The 21061-nt window shown below is 50.8% G+C and overlaps 1 protein-coding gene across 18 annotated transcripts in view; it reads left to right on the forward strand.

Annotated features, from left to right (window-relative positions):
- Window positions 1-21061, forward strand: part of ZNF185 (zinc finger protein 185 with LIM domain) — a 64613-nt gene that overhangs the window by 16532 nt on the left and 27020 nt on the right. For 5 of the 18 annotated variants that reach the window (XM_043571593.1, XM_043571605.1, XM_043571595.1 and 2 more), the window contains exons 5-16: window positions 519-557; window positions 664-741; window positions 1244-1333; window positions 2127-2213; window positions 3326-3409; window positions 3656-3697; window positions 5117-5200; window positions 5670-5759; window positions 11293-11379; window positions 14413-14514; window positions 15575-15673; window positions 18547-18636. In XM_043571593.1, the coding sequence (XP_043427528.1) occupies window positions 519-557; window positions 664-741; window positions 1244-1333; window positions 2127-2213; window positions 3326-3409; window positions 3656-3697; window positions 5117-5200; window positions 5670-5759; window positions 11293-11379; window positions 14413-14514; window positions 15575-15673; window positions 18547-18636 (972 nt within the window). The remainder of the gene's footprint in view (window positions 1-518; window positions 558-663; window positions 742-1243; window positions 1334-2126; window positions 2214-3325; window positions 3410-3655; window positions 3698-5116; window positions 5201-5669; window positions 5760-11292; window positions 11380-14412; window positions 14515-15574; window positions 15674-18546; window positions 18637-21061) is intronic. The other 13 variants (XM_043571594.1, XM_043571598.1, XM_043571603.1 and 10 more) reach the window with 10 other exon arrangements.

The following is a 21061-nucleotide window of genomic DNA, read 5'->3' on the forward strand; positions in this document are numbered from 1 at the left end:
TTTGGTTCTACCCCTTGGTCCCTCATGAGCCTTCCCAAAGGAGGCTGTGTGGTTAGGTCCGGGACCCTGGGCTCTCCCTGCCATGCCTCAACCCCAGGCCTCTGACCATGCAGCCTCCAGTTGTGAGAGTAGAGAGTGGGAGCGCTGTCATCAATCCCAGAAGACTTCTTGTTCAGGGGAGTGCTGGGTCCTGGAAGGTGAGAGAAAAACTTGAGTTTGGAGGAGACCCCTCTGCGGCAAATGTTTAGCCATGGAACACATCTTCCTGGGCACTTACTGTGATCCAGGGCCATCCTGGGCTGGTCCCAGTACTTTTCCTGGGGAGCATGAGGGAGCAGAATAGGATGCCTGGCTTTGGATGAAGGGGTAGCTGGCTCTCTTGAGAAATGGCCAGCCACTCTTGTTCCCCTCATTCTGACCACACTGGGGCATCCACCAGCCAATCCACTTTGCTGGCATTGGGTGCAGGGGAAATAGGGCGTCTTTGCTTCACCTCATACCTTCTTTTCCCTCGGCAGGCCTCCTAGCACAAGGGCTCCCACTGGCTATATCATCCGGTAGGTAACCATAGGACCCTGCCTGCCTCCACATGCCTGCACACCACTGCTCCCTGGATTCTCACAGGGGAGCTCACAGGGCTACTTCTTCTGGGCTTTCTTATAGGGGAGTGTTCACCAAGCCCATAGACAGCTCGTGTCAGCCACAGCGGCAGTTCCCCAAGGCCAATGGAGATCCAAAAAGGTGTGTGTCCTTGGGGTGAGGGCCTAGGCCAAGCACCAGGCATGAGGGCCTAGGTCAGGCTTATGGCAGAGAGATTACTCTATCTGTCACGGGTGGGGAGGGGTGGTGGATGGTAGCTCTCCTGTGTAGGGCAGGGCCCTGGAGAGTAGTGCTGGGACACAAAGCCCCAGGTGGATGTATGACCCAGATTGGGCAGTCCTGTTTCCCAGCAGCTGTGTGCTTTACTTTACCTTCTTCCCAGAAGGCTGAAGTGGCATGTCATCAAAGCGCCTTGGTGTCAGGTTGAACCTGGGCTCCATCATAAAGGCAGGGTCAAGGGGCCTGGGTCAACCTATGGCAGGAGGGCTGCCCTGCTCAGGGTGGCACAGATGGGATGGGTGTGTGGCAGGGCTGAAAGAAAAGAAGAAAGGCCACCAGCCACATTCCTGCTGGGGCATGTAGACAAAATTAGAAGCAAGAGGGGGCTTGGGAGTGGGCACATGGAAACTCCTTTCCTCTCCAGTGCTGCTGGTCTGCTGAGAGCAGCTCCCAGTGGGCTTCCTCGGCCCTCCTCCTCCGGCTATAAGATGACCACTGAGGATTACAAGAAGCTGTAAGTATGCAATGGCAGACACAGTTCAGTTCACTCCTTCAAGGACAAGCCCAAACAGCAGGCCTGACATTCCTACCAGTTGCCACTATGACCTGGAGCACATTGCTCTTCTGATCTGTGGTGAAGCAGGGGCTCTAAGAAGCTTATAGAAGGGGCCAGTGAGTCTGGAGGAAGGGTCATGGGTCATATCTCTGGGGCTGATGTTGGCTGACTCTGTTTCCTGGACATGCCTCTGCACCCCTCTGGGGTGTAGGCTGGGCCGCGCTGGGGCCTGATGATCCTGAGCATGATGATAGCCCTGGCAGCCAAGTAACTGGCATTTTGTGCTGAAATCTGAACTGCTTCTTGGATATAAATCTTTGGGGCTCCCCTTCTGGCCCCTATCAAATATGCCCCCCACTATGTGGCCAAGGAGGGGGTTTCTGGACAGAAGTGTGGGTTGAATCTGCAGTTCCCAAGGGCCCCACATCTTTATATTGCTTTATATCCCTTGTCACAACCATCCAGTGACATGGACCAGGTAGGAAATCTTTCTGGAGAAGGGGAGAGGCTTGAACTGGGTCTTGGAGGACAGTTAAGGTTGGAATAAGGAGAGAGGAGAGGGCTGGCTCTTGAGGAGGAAGAAGTGACATGAGCAAAGACTCAGAGGCAGCAATGCCAACATGTGCTATTATTGTTGTAAGTCAGGAAGCCAAACTGCTGAGGGTGGCAGCCTGTGACAGGGAACAGGGGCAGAGATGGGGGAGGAGGGGCCACAACCAACAGCATCCTCACACCCTCTCCCCTCCCCCAGGGCACCCTACAATGTCAGACGCAGCTCAGCATCAGGGGATGCTGAAGAGGAGGAGGTTCTCTTCTCATCTGATGAGCAGAAACGGAGGTAATGGTGCCCGCTGAGCATCCCACAGTCAGGGCAGGGGCCCAAGTTTCTGTGGACCAGTAATATAGGAATGGTGCCAGTTGCAGTGACAAAATGCACAACATGTACAATATCAGTGCTGGCTTGTTTGCTGGAGGAGTGGCTTCCAGCAACAGGTGTCATTCATTGAATCCCAGAACCACCCACTCAGTGTTGGGCCAGCTCAGGGGACCCTTTATGAAACTTTCATGGAACAGAACCTAGGTAATGAGGGCTGGGGGAAGCCTCCCCTGGGTGGACAGAGTGTACAGAGGGAGGTGCTTCAGGACTTTATATCAATTTGCTAAAAAGGGTCCTGAGCAAATTGAACCAAAATCGGCCATCCTCCTAGGAGGAGCCCTCTGTGTGTATGCCGTGTGTGCTGTGTGGATGCTGTGTATGCTTTATGCTGGGCAGGGCCCGCATGGCTGGGTGGCAGAGCTACACTCTGGAAGTGCCAGTGCCCCTCACCTCAAAATGAGGCTCAGGTACTTGGGCAGCAGCTAGGCTCTGAGGAAGTAACTGCCCCCCCCAACCCCAGGCTGGGCCTGCCCCCACTGCCAGTGTCTGTTGGGCCCTCTGCGCCTTAAGAAACACAGCAAAGCTCCTGTGCTGAAGGTCTGGCAGATGGACAATCCTACGGCCAGAGTCTGCAGTGACAGTGGTCCCTGGGCCCGGGAGGTACAAGGGAAGAGCCAGAAGTTCAGGAGCCAGGCTGCTGAGCATTGACTGCCCACTTTGCCATCAGCTAAGTGTGTGGTCTCACACAAGTCACTAAAGTTTCCCATGCCTCAGTTTCTTCATCTGTAAATTGTGGGTGATACTAGCACCTACTTTCCTAAGTTGTAAGGACTCAATGAGCCAGTATGGATTTGCAGCATGCAGCACAGGGCCAGGCCCACAATCTATGCTTGATAAATGTGGGCTGCATGGTCTCTGTTTCCTTTGAATAGTTCTGGGAGCAGGCGCTAATTTGGCTTTGTGCACTTGCTTCCCTGGGGTGGCCCTGAGCCATCCTGGGTAGCTGCTGGGCTATGCTGGCAGAGTGAGTCCTGCCTTATGCCATTAGATACTTTCTCTCTGTGCCACCGCAGGTCAGAGGCTGCAAGCAGTGTGGTGAGGAAGACAGCCTCCCGGGAGCACTCCTACGTTCTGTCAGCAGCCAAGAAGAGCACCAGGTGAGTTATATGACAGGAGACACAGCAGGGCCTGGCTTCTGGGCCAGCTCAGCTACCAACTGGCTCCCCTCCTTTCCTCCTGGCTAGACCTTCCAGGATTATCAGATGCTCTTCTGGCTCCAGCCGTCAGGGCTAATAAGGTACTGGGAGTGAGAGAGAGGCCCAGGACCCTATAAAGCAAAGTGGTCATGATGTCACTTGTCCATGAGTTCTGTCCAACACATTGCCTTTCTGCTTCCTTTGCAGCAGCCCTGCCCAGGAGATGCAGGCTCCGTTCATTGCAAAGAGGTAAATGTCAGCAAGGGAATCTTTGCAAGCCTCTTGCTGGCTGCAGAGAAGGCCTCCTGCCAGCAGAGGTGGAGTATGATCACCATGGAAAGCAGGTGCAGAGTGGGAAGGGGCCTCTGTCCCTGAGCAAGGGAAGTTGTGAGGGCCTAGTGGCTTTGGTCTGGAGGCCAGATGAGCAAGTAGGTGGGTATGGTGGCACTTGTGGCCTCAGCAGGCAGTTCTGTGTAGGCAAGATCTGGCTGACAGAACGTAGCTTGTGGCTATTTGCTAACAGGGCTAGGCCCCTAATCCCCAATAGAGCCTTAGTGTTTCCAAGGGCTTCTGGGGTTTGAAGCAAAAGTAGCTACCAGGCTAAAAAGGAGTTGTTCCCCTGCCCTCCCTCCCACTCTACCAGGGACAGGCTGGACAATGCCTCAGCAGGAGGGATTACTGGGCTGGGTCCAGAGGCTTATCATCGGGAGCCTCTGCCTGGCCAGGCCCTTGGAAGTGACCATAACATTGGAGATGGGCCCTAAAGGGTGAACAGAATTCAATACGAAATTATCAGGACATTAGGACACTCCAGTTGAGTGAGAGAGGAGTGTCCCCATCAGTTGAGACAGAATATCTTCTGGGAGAGAATATTTGGGGAGTATAGGGAAGAGACTTCCAGAAAGTTGAATTTTAGGGACATTCCATGAGGTAAACAAGGAAAGCATCCATGACAAGGTTTCATAGTGAGCTGAAGACTGGAATACAGTCAGGAAAGGGTGATGGCAGCATAAAGGAAGTGACAGATAATGATGTGCTTTTACTGGCTGTATTAGGTTGCCAGGGCTGGTATAAGAAAGTACCACAAACTGGGTGGCAAAGACCCGAGAAATGTACTGTCTCCTGTTCTGGAGACTTTAAGTCCAAGATCCAGGTGTCAGCAGGATTGGTTCCTTTTGGAGGCTGTGAAAGAGAAACTGTCTCTGGCTTCTCTCCCAGCTTCTGGTGGCAGCAGGCAACCCTTGACAATCCTTGGCTTGTAGACACATCACTCCAGTCTCTGCCTCTATTGTCCTATGACCTTTTGTCTGTGTGTCTGTGTCCAAATTTCCCTCTTCTTATAAGGACACTGGTCATTGGATTTAGAGCTCACCCTGTTCCAGTGTGACCCGATCTTATGTTGACTATATCTGCGAAGACCTTATTTCCAAATAAGGTCACACTCACAAGTTCCAGGCAGACATGGATTTTGAAGGGATACTATTCAACCTGATATGCTGTCCTTTATCCCAAACTGGAGTTGCTGAGCCTCCAGGCTGGGCCACCTCATGGCCATAGACAGCACAGAAGGAAATCATGTCCTTTAGGAACAGCAAGCTGTAGGGCAGCTGAGCAGGCCACAGGTGCCCTGGGGACAAGTGGTGCATCTGTTTCTCGTCTTGCCTAAAGGGTTGAGGTGGTGGATGAGGACAGGCCTTCTGAGAAGAGCCAGGACCCACCTGCTCTAGGAAGATCCTCTCCTGGCTCGAGCAGGTAATCAATTACTCATCTCTGTCTGGGGCTGGTGGCTTCCAGGCTTGCCTGCCACTGTTACTGCGGAACCTCTGCTAGGTCATCTCCTTGCAAAGCCTCAGGGTCAGTGTCCCCATGTGCTCAGTGTCAAGACAGGGCACAGAAATCAATAAGAGCTTTTTGGCTGGATGTCCTAGGGCTAAAAGGAGCAAAACAGCCTGACCTCCAGGGAGAGAGTACATCACTCTTGTCTTTTTAATGTTATCTGTGTCATCTTATCCCACTTGTGGCCATAGCATCCTAGGAAAAAGTACTAGCCATAGAGTTTGAGAGGGCCTACCATCAGAGTGCTAGCCCTGCCATTCTTGGGCTTGTTAATAGCTCTATTGTAAATTGTCCAAGTTCAGCCTGCCAGCTATGTCCTCTGTCCTCTGCTGGGGAAGGAGGCTCTACAGCCCCCAGCCCCACTCACAGCTGCCTTCTTTGCCAGTGTGGATGGAGACAGAGCCAAAGTGTCTCAGGGGATTTGGATTGAGCACATGCTGACTCTGCCCAGCCCTGCCAGGAGCTGGGAGCCCAGGTGGGTGCCATGAGCTGGCTTTGGCCTGTAAGCTGGTCAGATGGGACAGCCTGGGACTGGGGTGAGAGGGCAGGGGGGCAGACTGAGTGCTGGTAATCTCACTACAGACGGGGTCCGGATTTGGTCTGATTTCTGAGCCCTGAGTGTCTGGGCAAATAATGGTGCTCTCTTGTCTGCAGATGAAGAGAAATCAATACCTCCTTGTACTTTTCAGTGAATCAAGATAAGTCCTGTTCAGAGCACCACTTCCCTGTTGTTGCTGCTGTTTAAAGCTCCTGCCAGGACTGGGAGCTTTGTCCAAATCCAAGTCTGCTAAGTGGTATGCCTCCATGGCACCCTTGGAAGACTCTGAAACCAGAGGGGCAGAGCACCTTTGTCTACAGGTCACTTTTAGGGACCCCAGGGGATTTTCCAGCTCTTGTAATGCCACTGCAAGCCCCTACTTTCCTCCCCAGTTCAAGTCCCACAAAAATTTGTATGTGACCATGGTCCCTCAGGACTCCCTCCTCTGTGCCAGGAGGGAGATAGGGCCACCTGCCATAGCATAGACTGGTGGAGAGCAAGGCTGCAGACCTTCTTTCCTAGAGGGAGCCAGGAGTGTGAGGCCATCCTGAGGCCATGGCTCCAGCAGCACCACTGCCCCTCTTCTTCACTGCCTCCATGTCGTGATTCTCCCTGTTTGTCTAAACTTTTGTCCATTAGAATTTTTATTTATTTTTTTCAAGTTGATTTATTTTGAGAGAGACAGAGACATTGTGAGTGGGGGAGGGGCAGAGAAAGAGAGGGAGAGAGAGAATCCCAAGCAGGCTCTGAGCCATCAGCACAGAGCCCGAAGCAGGGCTGGAACTCACAAAACCCTGAGATCATGACCTAAGCTGAAATCAAGAGTCGGACACTTAACCGACTGAGCCATCCAGGTGCCCCTGTCGGTGAGAACTTTTAAACAAGTGGAAATATTTCAGAGCTCTTCACAAGGCAGCACTGATGGGACTTGGGGATTGATGGGACATAGAGGCTGTCTTAGTTTGCTAGGGCAACTGTAACCACAGATGGGGTGACTCAAACAACTGAAATGTATTGTCTCACAGTTCTAGAGGCTGGAAGTCTGAGATTTAAGTGTCAGCAGGGTTGGTTCTTTCTGAGGGCTGGGAGGGAGGCCTCTCCTCGATTTGTAGATGGCCACCTTTCCCAGTGTGTCCTCACATGCTCTTCCATGTGTGTGTGTCTGTGTTCTAATCTCCTCTTCTTATAAGGACATCAGTCATGTTAGGTTAGGGGCCCACCCTAACTGAGTATAACCTCATCTTAACTAATTCCATCTGTAGTGACCCTATTTCCAAATAAATGTACCATGAGGTACCAGGGTTAGGACTGCAACATATGAATTTGGAGGGGACATAATTCAGCCCCAAACAGTGCACATCTCTGATTTCTCCTTGTCTTTTGTGCAGAAAAAGAAGAGCAGTGAATGGTTTCAGATGCTTTTTAAAAGAGAACTTAGGAGAATTAGGTTGTGCTGTATTATGTATTTGAGAGGCATTTTGACATATCTTTTGGGTGTTTAATACCCTTCATCTGCTGTCATAGCAGGGTGGCTATAGTGGTTTGTTAGGGCAGCAGTAAGAAAGTACCCCAAACTGGTGATTCAAACAACAGAAATATACTGCCTCACAGTTGTGAAGGCCAGAAGTCCGAGATCAATCTTGCCTGTGAGGCCCCAGGAAACAGAATTGGGACCAGATTACAGAAAGTTCTAGATACCAGAGATGTTTCATAATGGGGAAGCCTCCAATAGGAAGGAAAGAGTTCTCATCAGAAGTGTGCAACAGGGGCTGGTCAGGGAGGCTTACTTTGATACTTCTCATAGTGCTTCTTCCCTCAGATTGTGCAGTCACAAAATATCTGGAACCCTGCCAGGCAGCTTCCAGGTGAGCCACTGCCTGGTCCTGGGTGGCCTTCTTTTCTGACTCCACTGTACCAGACAGGTCTTGCACTGGTCAGGTCAGGCAACCACCATCAGTTCCCCATACCCAGCCTCTCTCTGCCTGGTTATCTGAGAACTCCAGGCTAGATTGTGCCCTTGAAGAAGTGCAGCTCCATGGGGAGCAGTGACTCAACCAAACTCTGGGTGCTGTACTAACTCAGAAAAAGCTGGTTTATGGCAGAGTGGGGCAGGAAAATATCACAGCCTTGTTTCCAGGTATGGATCTGAAGAGGCTGCCTCTTCCCCAAGTCTGTCCTTGCAATATCCTCCTTGGCTCAAGTCTGATGTAACTTCCTCATCTCACCCAGCAGGCCAACCAGGAGTAAAACCCTTGTCTTAGGTGCCAAACCCTTCAGGGACTTCAGGGAGGGCTGAAAGTTTGGAATAGGAATGCACCACAAGAACACCTACAGGCTGTGTCCTCCGGGCTGTCCAGCTGTCATTTCCCTTCCATCAGATGCCGGACCTGCCTGGCATCTCAAAGGTCCCTCAGCTCCAAGTGCTTATATCTGAATTACTTGTCTCTACCATCACTCCCACCCCCTGCTCAACAGTGGAGGGGGCCTTCCCTCCATGCACCCCAAAACTTGTTTTCTTGGGTTCATCTTGTTTTTAACCCTCTCATTGTGGGACAACTCCTATATACCTTCTGGACTGAACTTATTCAGATACCCTCTTCCAGAGAAACTGGTATGCACAAAGGCCCCCAGGCCTGGTTGCTGTCCCTGTCACAGCACTGGTCAAGCTTCCTTGGCTTTCTGCCTCATTCGACCATGGTGAGGCCTGCAGGCTGTGCCCCAGCATGCTGTCTGACAGAGTAAGCTGGAGAGCACTGAGTAAAAGCACAGGTTTTGGCACAAGGCAAACCCTGGCATTGCCTTATACTGGCCTTGTGCAAGCCACTTTACCTCTCTATGCCTCAGTTTCCTCATGTATACAATAGTGAGTAGTGATACCTACCTCCTGAGGCCTTCTCAAATACTAAAAGGGGTAATACATATGAAATCCTTGGCACAGTGCCTGGGTGCTCCCAGTTATAGGCTTGCTGATTTGCAGGGCAAATGAAGAGACCAATATCGCCATCTTGTGGGCCTCTGAGGGAAATGCGGTTGTGGGTGCGGAGAAGGAGGTACTCCCACAGGCAGCTGGGTCCACACTGGAAGAGTGCCCCCGGTCTCCATTGGCTCTCAGCCTAGCTGACAATTTAAGATTGGACTAGAGCCATCTGTGGTTGAAGGTCTGGTGAGAGGGGCTGGTGGGCTGCTGCAGAAGAGACACCGGAAGGCCCCTGTATGAGTTTGCTGGAGCTGCTGTCACAAGTTAACACAAATTCGGTGGATAAAACATCAGAAATGTGTCTTCTCACACCTGGAGGCCAGAAGTCCTAAATCAAGGTGTCAGCAGGGCTATATGTTCCTTTCAAATGGTCTGGGGGAGGATTTGTTCCAGGTCTTTCTCTTAGCTTCTGGTATTGCTGGCAATCCTTGGCAGCTCTCAGTTTGTAGATGTATCACTCCAGTCTCTGCCCCTGTCTTCACATGGCCATACTCCTTCTGTGTGTCTGTGTACAAATGCCCCCTTTGTATAAGGACACCAGTCACACTGGATTAGGACACTCTCCTCCAGTATGAGTTTATCTTAAGTTTATTGTATCTGCAATGGCCCTATTTCCAAATAAGGGCACATTCATAGATACCAGGGGTTAGGACTCCAGTATATCTTTTAAGGGGACACAGTGCAACTCATAACAGCCCCTCTGGAAGAGGTGCCACTTGAGCTGGGTCTTCAAGAAGGGATTGCTAAACGGGGTGACAAAAAAGGAAGAAGGCATTGAGGGAGAGGTGCCAGCTTGGGCAGGTTGGGGTGACACTTTGTTCCTATTTCCTCTGCCACATAACCAGAAACACCAGTGAGGAAGTATGTTTTACTTGCTTGTGATGTCCCCAAGTGGGGTGTGTCCTGGCCAGGTGCTTTATGCTGTCATCATTGCTATCATGGGAGGAGACATGCACAGATCAGAGCTGCCCCTGTGCACCAGACCCCCTGTCCCTAGAAGCCCTTCCATTTCCCCCTGTCATCTCTAATGTGCGACCTCTCAGCCAAATCCCAGGAAGGACATACACAGGCAGACCACTGACCCGATCCTCTATGGCCTCCTAGTTTAGCTTGGAGCCGGACGTCAGGATCAACTCCAAGGTGACTTTCCAAGGAGAGCAGCCAAGTCACACCAGCTCACCCAAGGTGAAGACTACCTATTTCTCTGCCTTCACCCTGGCCCCTCCTTCCCTGTCATGGACCCAAAGGGGCCTTTCTAAAGTGCCAGTCTGATCATGTGAAGCTCTTCACCCCCCACTTTAAGCCCATTCCATGGCATCCCTTTGCCACACCAGATCTGGTTTCATCATTTAAGGCCCCTGCCAGCCTCCATCTCTTCCTCTCCCACCTGCCTCCAGCTGGCCCCCAGCGAGGCCACATCTCCATGAAGCTTCTCAGGTGCCCTTGGGGCTGAATTTGTGCACAGTCTTACACTTTAGTAGAGTCAGGACCCATGCTACTCTGTCCCTGTTTTGCCCCCCCCATACACACTAGGCTGGGGGCTTCACCTGGCCTGGGACTCACCCCCATCTATAACCCAGGACCCAACCCAGTGTCCACAGGCAACTGAAGAAAGGAGGGAGTGGCTGTAAGTGGTTTGGGTCTTAAAGGATGGCTTAGGCCTTACTTTGTGGACCTAGAAAGGTATGGTCTTGAGTGAAGAGTACTCCCACAAAGCCAGAGAGCTCTAGATTGTCTCTGGCTCTGGCCATCACCATGGCCCAAGCCTGCTGGGGGTCAGGTCCTGCAGTGGAATCAGACTTGGCAGGATGTATGTGGTCAGCTGTGGCCCAGGCTCTGAGCACGGGAATCCTCAAAGGGAATCCTCAAAGGGAATCCTCAGCATCCTCTGAGTGCTGAGAATGTCTGATTCTCTGTGGACTCCAGTTCACAGGCAACTGGTCACTTTCCTTCATCCCCCAAGTCTCTGATATCCTACTCCCACTGGCTCTCCAACTTTGGCCTGTAGGTTTCCTGATTATCTTGTTTGTCATCAGTCCCCATCAGCCTATATACCCAGAATTCTCACTGGCTTCACAAATAGCCACTTTGGGCATTCCAGTGGAACCATAGCCAGGGCTCATCTCTGCAAGTGGGTGACAGAATCATGACAGCAGCTACAGACAGGGAATTGGGGCTGGGCAGTCCCATTTCCATCCAGAATCCACTTGCTATGCTTAAAGGGGGCTGGGCTCAAGAGTGGGAGACTGGTAAAGGGGTGTTTCACTCTCCTTCCTCTGCGACCTGGAGGTCAGTGGGTCAAGCTCAGCTGTAGCACCAAGAAAGCTAAAGGCCAAAGAGGAGACAAGAGAAAAAAAAGACAATGGTTCTGGGTCTCCCACTGCATTACCCAGGAGGCCTCTGAAGGAGAATGCCCTTGGACCCCTGGCACAGATGGGAAAATGGGGAGGCTTTCCTTACCAGCAACTCCATGGCTATCTTTCTTGGCTGCAGTACAAGAGGTGAGGAAGTTGTCCACCTGCAGATCACGACACCTGGGGCAAGACTCCGCCTGATGACCCCAGACCTGGAAGGAATGAGGTATGGGGGCCCTGCTGGGCTCCTTCCACACCATTTTAGAGATGGGATAAGCAAGGAAGGGATGCAAATGATTAGGCCCAGGGGCTGGTTGGTAAGAGACATGGTCAACCTAGGTTCTCTGCCTCCATTCATGCTTTCACCCCACACCTCTTTAGGGGCAAGTACTTGGTTCATGTGAGGCAAACCTGGCCCTGGCAAGCCAGAGGTGACTGTCCCCTGGCCAGAGATGCTGACCATCTGCCTGGTAGGGGAGGCAGATGCAGACACCAGCAAGCTGTGAGGGCTCAGCCCTGCCAAGCACTGAGAACAAGACAGGACAGCTGTGCTGGGTTGAGACATGGGCTCTGCAAAGCCCCCTGAAGCCGCTGGGGCAGTTGCTCTGCTTGTGTGACAGGACTATTGGGAACAGGGTAGGGTCACCAGGTCAGCCTTGACAGCTCATGATGCCACCACACCTGGTTCTGGGGAGGGTGAGGGACAGGAGGACTACAAGGAGCACAGAGGGCCCAGCCCCTGCCTCAAGATAGGAGGCAGAGAGCCATGCAATAGGCAGACAGGATGGGGGATGGATTGCTAGGAGCTGGGGCGGGGACAAGGGGAGATCTGAGCATGGAAGGGCCAATTCTCTTTGGAGGGACAAGTAGTGGGAGGGATCCTGCAGCACTCTCTCTCCTACTCATTTAGCTATTCACTCAACTAACATTTACTGAGCCCCTGATGCACACTTGACCCCTGTGCCAGGGCCTAGAAGGCAGCTGTGAAGCAGCCAGACTGAGACTCTTCCTCATGAATCCCAGAGTCTGGGGAGGGAGGCCAGAGTGTATGCCCACTGGAGCAGTAGGAGCTCCAAAGGGGCCTCTCACTAGCATAAGGGTGGGTTGGTTAGGGAAGGCTTCCTGGAGGAAGTGTCATCCAAGATGAGTCCTGATGGATCTCTAGGTACCTTTACTCTCCTCTTTGGCGCCTTCTTCTTCACACTCCCACCCCAGTCTGGCACTGAGTCCTACCCATTCTATTTTAGAGATATTTCCTATTCTTATTCTCCTATTGCCCCATCCCTAGACCCTCCACATCTCTACCTGGGTGAGATTTCTAAAAGGCAGAAGTAGTCATTCCAGCCCCCCTGGGAAAACCCTGCAATGCCCCCCACCCTGATTGGGCTCTGCAGCCTGAACTCAGTACTCCTCGTATACCCCTCCCTCCTTGGGCCCTTGTCTCCAGCCTCCCAGGTCTCCATGTGGTGCCTATGCACAGTTGTCCACTCCTGGATCAATATTCCCTAAGAACTCTGAGAGCCTGGAGGGCAGGGGCTGCAGCTAAATGTTCATTACATTCCCTCTGGCCCAGAACAGAAATGTGAGAATGTTTATTGCTGGAATGATTGAGGATCATCCAGTGTGACAACATCTTTAATAAGGTAACATTGGAAGCTGCTTCACTGATTTTCCTAAGGTGACAAGTCTTTGAGAAACAGGGTCCAAGTAACCCCAAGAGATGCAGGAGGAAGCCAGGCTGCCTCCAGTGAAGATCCCTGCTGTGCCTCCTGTCTCCAGAACCCACAAGGCTTCTGGTACTTTGTCTGGGAGTGGCAAAGCTACAACCATTGAAATCCCATGGGGGTGCTCCTCTCCCACTTTCCAGAGAATCAATTTGGGGAAAGAAGAAAGAGAGAAAGCTAGAATTCACCAAGCCCTGCCCTGCCTCAACAGCCTAGCAGGTATCCTCATGCATGATGCAGATGCAGTCACTATGTCTATTTTACAGATGAGGAAACTGAGACCCTGAATGGTCAAGTAACTTGCTCAAGGTTACATGGCCAAGAGCAGGCAGATCCAGGACTCCACTCAGGCTGCCTGACTCCCACTCTGCACCTTTTGCTCCATAACTCACCACACTACTGAGGACCAGGGGCAAGGGACAAGGAGGGGTGATATAAATACTTAGTATTTTTAAATGAATATATAATGAGTTTACTTGTGGGCAACCAAATACAAATTGCTGGGAGGCATTTGAGGGTTTGTAGTTGAGGTTTGGGAGAGAGGTCAGGGTTCAAGAAATTTACATGTTATATGCAGACAGATGAAAGCTGAAATAATGGGATTCAAAGTCAGTGTTTACATGAATTACAATATCAAGGGAATTGAGAGAGGGGCTAGCAGGCTGGGCACAGAGCCCAGTGTGGAGGTGGCAGCTGCCTGGTCATCCCCCCAACGGCAGCTGGGAATGGCAGTCAATTCTAGCCATGTCGAGGGTGAGCTGACCGAGGGACAGTCTGAAAGGCATTGGAGGTATGGGTCAGGAGCACAGAGATGTGCAAACATGTGAAAGTCATTGGTTTGAGGGTAGCAGTTGATGTCAAGGAGGAGGAGGTGGGCAAAGAGGTGGAGCATGCAGATGGAAAGGAATGCTGATAACACCAACATTAAGGGGCAGAAGAGGAGGGAATGGTGAAGGAGACTGGGAAGGTATGGCAAGAGAGGTAGGAGATGGTGTCACAGTCATGACAGATGAATTGGGGAAAGAAGACAGGAGTGGCCCACTGGGTCAGTGGTCCTGAATGGTGATAATGAAAGGAGTGTATCCATTGCATTGGACACCATGAGGCTCCCCGATGACCTCAGAGAGAACATAGGGAGGTTGAATTAGCAGCTTAGGAGAAGTCTCAACACCATGGAGGATTATAGTACAGAACTCTGAAATCAGACTGGGTTCAAATCCTAGCTCTTCCCCTTGGGAACCTTGGGGCAAGTTGCTTGGGCTGTCTGTGCTCCCATTCACTCATCTAGAAAGTAGGCAGGGATAAATATAGTGCCCATATCCTGGGGTTTATGTGGAGGGTTAATGCATGCAAAATCATGAGAATGGAGTCTGACCCTAAATCAATAGTAGCTATTAATAATGATATTTTGAGAATTGGCTAGTCCTGCAATATCAGCTTTTAAGTTCCTTGGAGACAGTTGGCATCTGAGTATGAGATAAATGCCTTCATCTGAGTGTGGTTGGATGGTTAACTTATGTTTCTTTCCTCCATAGGTCTTCCCTGGGCTCCAAATACAAGGAGGACCCCAGCACTAGAGAGGCCAAGGAAGACTTGGCTGGTGAGGAGGCCTGCAAGGGCCCCAATCTAGACCTAAGGTAACTGAGTGCAGGGACATAGAGCCCATGTGGCCTATGGTGTAAGGTCCATGGATAGAGCTGGGACCAGGACTGTCCAGTTCCCCCACTGTGTCCCCAGTGCCTGGGGCAGTGCAAGTCCTCAGTGAATATCTTTTGAAAGAATAAATGAAGGAATGTATGAGGTTTGGAGAGGGGCAGGCCCCTGCCAAGATCCCTCAGAAATCCAGTTGCAGAGGAGGACAAAACTCCAGGCCAGACCACCCCCACCCAGCCCTTGGCCCAAGTTCACTGTGCCTTTGCCCCCACTGAAAGCAGTCCTGCTGATGGCCAGGGCAAGCAAGCCTGCCAAGTCAGAAGTTTAGGGAAGTCAATGACCAAAGGATGCATTGACCTCAACAGAGCATCTAGCATAGACTTCCAGGATGAACTGTGGATAAAGGGAGACATGGCAGGTGCTGGCAAGGATGGGAGGCAGAGCCAGTGGTGGATGATGAGTCCAGAAGGGATGGTTGTGCCCAGCCATCCTATGACTATCTCATTGAGCTGTCCTTCATGCTAGACCAAGGAAGCCTGGGTGTGGTGAGCAACGGCTGAGAGTTGAGTGTTTCTTCAATGGGAAGTTGGTAACCAGTAATGGATAAGAGCCCACAGCCTTGCCTGTCTGCCTCCATTTTATCAGTGTGGGGTTCTGGACCCCCAATGGGGACTCAGTCATGAAATGAGGGAAGGGGACCTGGGATGTCTGGGGGAGCTTGTTTCTGCCTTGGGCTCTATTATTATCAGTGGCCCCAAGTGCTTTGCCCTTTGTTTTTTTGACCATTGGCTTCCCCACGTTGTGCCAGCTTCCTCCCAAGTTGCCATTTTGCTCTGTTTTTTGGCTCCACTCTTGCTCCCATTCCATCAGGTTTGGAAGAAAAGCAGAAATACTTGCTGATGTCCAGTTGGCTCTAGTTGGAGCAGCGCAGGGTGGCAACTGGGAGCCTGGCCTTCTAGTCCTTGAGGCCGGCTCTCAGGACATCTTAGTTATATTAGATCAAAACCTAATCAGAGTCAGCAAATGTTTCTCTTCCCATAACAGGTCAAGTGCACAGTCAAGTGATGGCAATGTGGGATCCAGAGCCATGGGCTTCCCACCTGAAGGCTTGATTGAAGCAGACATTGACTCTGGGAGAGGAGGGTAAGCTGCCTGGAGGAGGCAGATGGCCCCAGGTTACTGATTCTCTCATGTCCCTGGTGACAGGCCAGGGTCAAGCTGCCAAAACTGCCTGGGTTGCGGGGGACTGAACACTGGTCATTTCCCATAGTCCTGTCTACAGCTTGCTTCTCCAGTTGCTCCCACCACATCTTTTGTCCCTGTGCTTTCCACTTATCAGAATTGCCTATGCTTGAATCTTGCTCCTTCTCCTGCCCTCTGCCACTTGCTCTCAAGATCCTCCAGAGCAGGCACAAGGGTCCACTTGCAGCTGGAGGTTCAGCCCTGCCTGGGCAGGCACCAGGAAGTAGAATGAATATGTACGGAATGAGTGAAGGGATAAATGAATGACCAAATGATGGGTTAACCAGTGCCTTCTCTCTTCTTGGCTGAGCTCCGAGGACAAGCTAGAAGGAGGTCCTTCATCTCTGCTTTCCTCTTTTCCTTCCACAAATCCTTAAGCTCCTTTTCCTGTCCTGCCCACCTCCTCTGGACAGCTATGCTCTGTGGTTCAGTGAGAGGAAAAGCAGTGGCCCCACTGAGAAGATAAACACGTCTGGCTGGGCTCTAAGTTCCTGGATCTGGGTGGAGTCAGGGTCCACTTTCTCAGGTGATTCAGGGAGTGGTTCCCAAGGTCTCACCTGTCCCTAAGTGGCTACAAACCAAGCATGAGTCATCCTTGGGGACAAAGTATAGGTATGCTGATGTTGGCACAGATAGTTCAGCTCCAAGTTGTGCTAGTGCCCTTATGGTTCAGAGCAGACGGACAAAGCCAGTGTCTGCAGAGAGCCACAAGGGCATGCTGCCAGCCGGCACACCTGCCCTACCACTCTGCTTCAGCAGGTGCAAAGAAAGGCCACTGGGTTGGGGCCTTGGCTCTTTGAGCTGCCACTAGTGGAAACCACTGTCTGAAAGGCCAGCACTTGCAGCCTGCCTCACTGTGTCCTGGCCAGCACAGTTGTGCAGATTAACTGTTGCTGTTGTAGACCTCTGGTCCAGTGTGATTGGGTAAAGTTCTTGACTGCTTTATCTTTGAATATTCATCCAAATCATTCTTGCTAACATACCCTCCTAAAACAAAGTCTTTGCTTTCTGCTTTCAGTTTCTTTAAAATTAAGCCAAACATCAAATTAACTTGCAAAACAGTCTAAAGACTTAACCTAGTTTTTTACATCGTCTTAACTGTACATATTTTGGCAATGATTTTTAAGAAACTTACCTTTATTGTATTTCCAAGGAAAATGTTTCTTTTTTTAAGATTTTATTTTTAACTAATCTCTCCACCCAACGTGGGGCTTGACTTTATAACCTCGGGATCAACAGTTGCACGTTCTACCGACTGAGCCAGCCAGGTGCCCCATAAAATGTTTCTTATGCAAAAAGCAACCACTCCTTTTCCATTCACTTTTATGAGTCTAATAATTGAATTTAGTAATTATGGTTGCAAGTACAACTGGGATAAATGGATGTGGGAACAAACATGAGGAATCTTAGTGAGTGTGTTACTCAAGTGCAGGCTTGCATGGGCAATGAGGTGCTCTGTGAGCTGTGACTTCTCAGCTTGCTGTTAACATCAACCTGCCTGATTTACAGAGACAAAGAATGCAACCTACCCCTGGAAATACTGGGTAAGACAGCACCCAGTCACTCAATCTGTATCAAGTTGATGGATACAGATAGACTACAAAGGGATGCTGCTTCTATAAATGTCCACAGGCCCCAGTAATAAAAACAGGAACAATTTAGCACATGTTAGGGCCCAGGCATTATTCTAAGTACTTAGCATCTATTATCCCATTTACTCTCCTCAGAAAACTTATGAGGCAGACACAATTATCATCCCCATTTCAGGTGATGTGCCCAAGGTCACACACCTGAGAGGTAGCAAAGTACTGATTTGAATCCAGGCAATGTGCCTGCAGGGAGCCTACACTTAACCACAAGGACACGGTGGCCCAGTGTCAGGCAGCTGTGTGATTTAAGTGAGTACTGTGCCCTGAGCATCTGTTCGAGCAGTCCTTCAGTTTTCATCATCTGTTGGGGATAGAATCCATCCCTTTGGGAGGAAGTACACATATAGACACAAAGTCCTGAACCCAGACCAGGCTTGGACTCCTTCCACAGAGTGTGCCCAGCTGTTGGCTTCCCTCTTCTCCTGGATGATCAAGATGTGTGTGGTGAAAACTCTCAGCCTTGAAAGCCCAGCATGTATTCACAAGGACCCAAGCTGAGGTGGCAGAAGGGATGGCATTAGGAAGCACAGCCTGGGAATAGACCCTCCTGTAGGGACTGCAGCCCAATCCAGCAAGCAGGAGTCAGAGGAAGGAATCCCAGGGACAGCCAACTGGCACTAGAATGCTCAGTACCAGGGAGCACATGGAGGTGGCTGAGGAGGGCACATGGCTCTAGAGTGCTAAGGTGCAATGGGAAGGGGTTGTGCATTCCCAAGCTGCAGGCTTCTGCCCTATTCCATCTACCAGTCCACCAGTAGGGGTGGCCAGTTTGCTGTGGGTGTGCAGAGCATTTAGTAAAGAACAATCTTCCTGGACTCCCACACAGCCCTAAGAGGTGTATAGGTCAGGCAAGGACACTGGAGCCCCAAACCAGGAGACTTCCCCAGGGACCCCTGAGCTGATCAGGGGCAGTGCTTGATCTTGAACTCAGGTGCCCAGTTCACAGCTGGGACTCACAAGACGTTATCACACACAGTGGCATCTGTGCCACACTAACAGCAGGACTGAGATGCCATCCTTTACTGGCAGATGTAGGTTCCCCTTTCTGGTGAGAAGGCAGCTGGCAAGGGCCCCAAGTCTCCTTTGCTCTAAGGCCTCAGCAGGCCTGTGTGCTTCCTCCCTCAGCTCCAGCTCCACTTTGGCCTCTGCTGGACCAGCTGACCAGAAGAGTGACAGTCCAGCAGACCTGGAGGACAAGGATGCACACTCGAAGGGGTAAGGCATCAGGGAATAGTGCTGAGCTTCTGAAGTGGAGAGATGCAGGTCAGGTATGCACTGGCCTTTGGGCTTGGAAGGTGAGGCCAGCAAGGCCTGTGAGCTGGTCTGAAGCATGTGGCAAGAGGTGAAACTGCAGCTAGAACCCTCTGGCTTCTGGCTCTGAGGCCAGAAAGTCTTCCACTACACTTTGCTTCCTCCAGCCAGGAATTCTTCCAAAATCAGGAAATCACCCAGTCTTTTTTTTTTTTTTTAGTGTTTATTTATTTTTGAGAGGGAGAGAGTGCAAGCAGGGAAGGTGCAGAGAGAGAGGGAGTGACATAATCCCAAGCAGGCTCTGCACTGTCAGCACAGAGCCCAGATGTGGGGCTTGATCCCACAAACCATGAGATCATGACCTGAGCCGAAATCAATGCTTAGCCAACTGAGCAACCCAGGTGCCCCAGGTACCCACACTTTCCATCAGCAATCACTTGAATGGCACCTGCCCTGTGCTGGAGGCTGGAGCACACAGATATGGCTGATGGGAGGTAAAGCCCATCCCAGATTGGAACAATACATTATGCTGGAGAAGGGGAATGGGGCACTCAGGACAAATTCATGGGGGAGGTGGCTTTTGAGCCTAATCTTGAAAGGTGAATAGGAGCCCTTCAAGCAAAGGGAAAAGGATATGCAAAAGACTCCAAACAACCTGGTATTTCCTGAGCACTGTATGCAGTTGAGTGTGGCTAGTACTGAGGGTCCTTGTGGAGGAGTGGTGGAATAGAAGGCCTATTGAGGTATGAAAGGGCTGATTCTTTAATACTGGATATTGTTAATGACCACAATAGCTACTTAACTTTGGGTCACCTACTGTGTGCACTCCACTCTACTCACTGTGTCTCATACAGTGCTCCCCACAATCCTGTGAGGTTTGCACCCAGTAGGAATGAAGAACAAAGGTGTGAAACCTAAGTCTCTGTGCCTTCTGGGAAGAACAGTGCTCTGAAAGAAATACCCAGAGGGCTAAGATAGAGTGGTGGCAGTGAGGAGGGCTAATACATGGGGCAACTCAGGCAAGCTCCCATAAGGAGAAGGAGCCAATTTTAGAAAAGAGAAAAGAGCTGCAGACCTAAAAACACTGCTGTGGGAACACACCAGCATGTTCCAAAGCACAGAGTGGCTAGAGCCTAACCAGTGACAGGGATGATAGATGGAGTAGGGCTTTGGTAAGCTATGAGGTATGAGGCCCTATTTTGTGACTTTTTGGTTTCAGGCTGCACTGACAGTTAACAGAGTGAAAACAGTAACTGACACCTATAGTGTGCTCTGCTGGATGCTTTACAATCTTTCAAGCAACTCTGTGAAATGAATAAGATGGGGAAACTGGGGCACAGAAAGGTTAAGTGACTTGCTCAAGGGCTTACAAGTGGTAAAACTGAGTCCCAACACAAGAGCCTCTAAAAAAAAAAAAAAAAAAAAAAAACCTTCAGGAAAAACTTTAAAAAGCTAGTTTATGAAGTCTGTTGTTTGGAACCTATCCTTAAGATCCAGAACCAGTAACTCTCAGCTGGTTAAGGTGTAAAGCACTCTGCCTGCATGATCTCATCTAATATTCCCTGAACTGGGACAGGATCTAGCTTCTTATGCAATAGGGCAGTGGAGAAAACTCAGGCCGCACTTGAGAATCAACAGGAAAATATTTTAAAAACAAAAAAGCTTCCTGAGCCCTATGCAGAGACTTAGATTTAATTGTTGTGAGGTGGCTTACACCATCATTGTCTTTTTTAAAACTCCCAGTTTATTTTCATGTGCAATCTAGCTTGAAAATCTTTGTTCTAGGGTAGTGGTTCTGAACCAGGGGCAGCTTCCCCACCTCCTGAACCCCTAGGGATCACTTGGCAATGGCTGGAGACACTATTGTCACAATGGGGAGGAGGTTGCTATTGGCAAATAATGGGTGGAGACCAAGGATGCTACTCAATGACCTACAATACACAGACCAGCATCCACCATAGAGTAATCCAGTTAAAATGTCAATAATGACGAGGTTGACAAGCCTTGCTCTAGAGCCTTCACGATGTCTGTGGAAAGCCACCAGATGCTGGATTGGAAAGAAAAATGGTTGAGATCCCAGCACTCCTCCAGGAGTCTGAGCAGCCGGGACACAAGTCCGGTTTCGCGCGTGCGCTCCTGATTGGCGCGTCCCTGTGTCCGTGCTCCTAGTGGGGCGCGACACCGTCTTCTGTGTGCCTGCGCGCTGGAGCGAGAGCGCTGAAGCTAGTGTGCGCCTGCGCGCACCGCCATTTCCTTGCAACCGGAAGCTTGGGTAACTTTGCCCATCGGGAAATGCGACAGCCCACAGGGCGAAATGGCTGCCCTGGGGGAGAACGGCCTCAGTGTAGCTTTTCTTGCTGCCGTGCTGATTCCGGCCGCTAGATGGTGC

The sequence above is a fragment of the Prionailurus bengalensis genome, chromosome X, assembly GCF_016509475.1.
Source record: "Prionailurus bengalensis isolate Pbe53 chromosome X, Fcat_Pben_1.1_paternal_pri, whole genome shotgun sequence".
Taxonomy (NCBI): domain Eukaryota; kingdom Metazoa; phylum Chordata; class Mammalia; order Carnivora; family Felidae; genus Prionailurus; species Prionailurus bengalensis.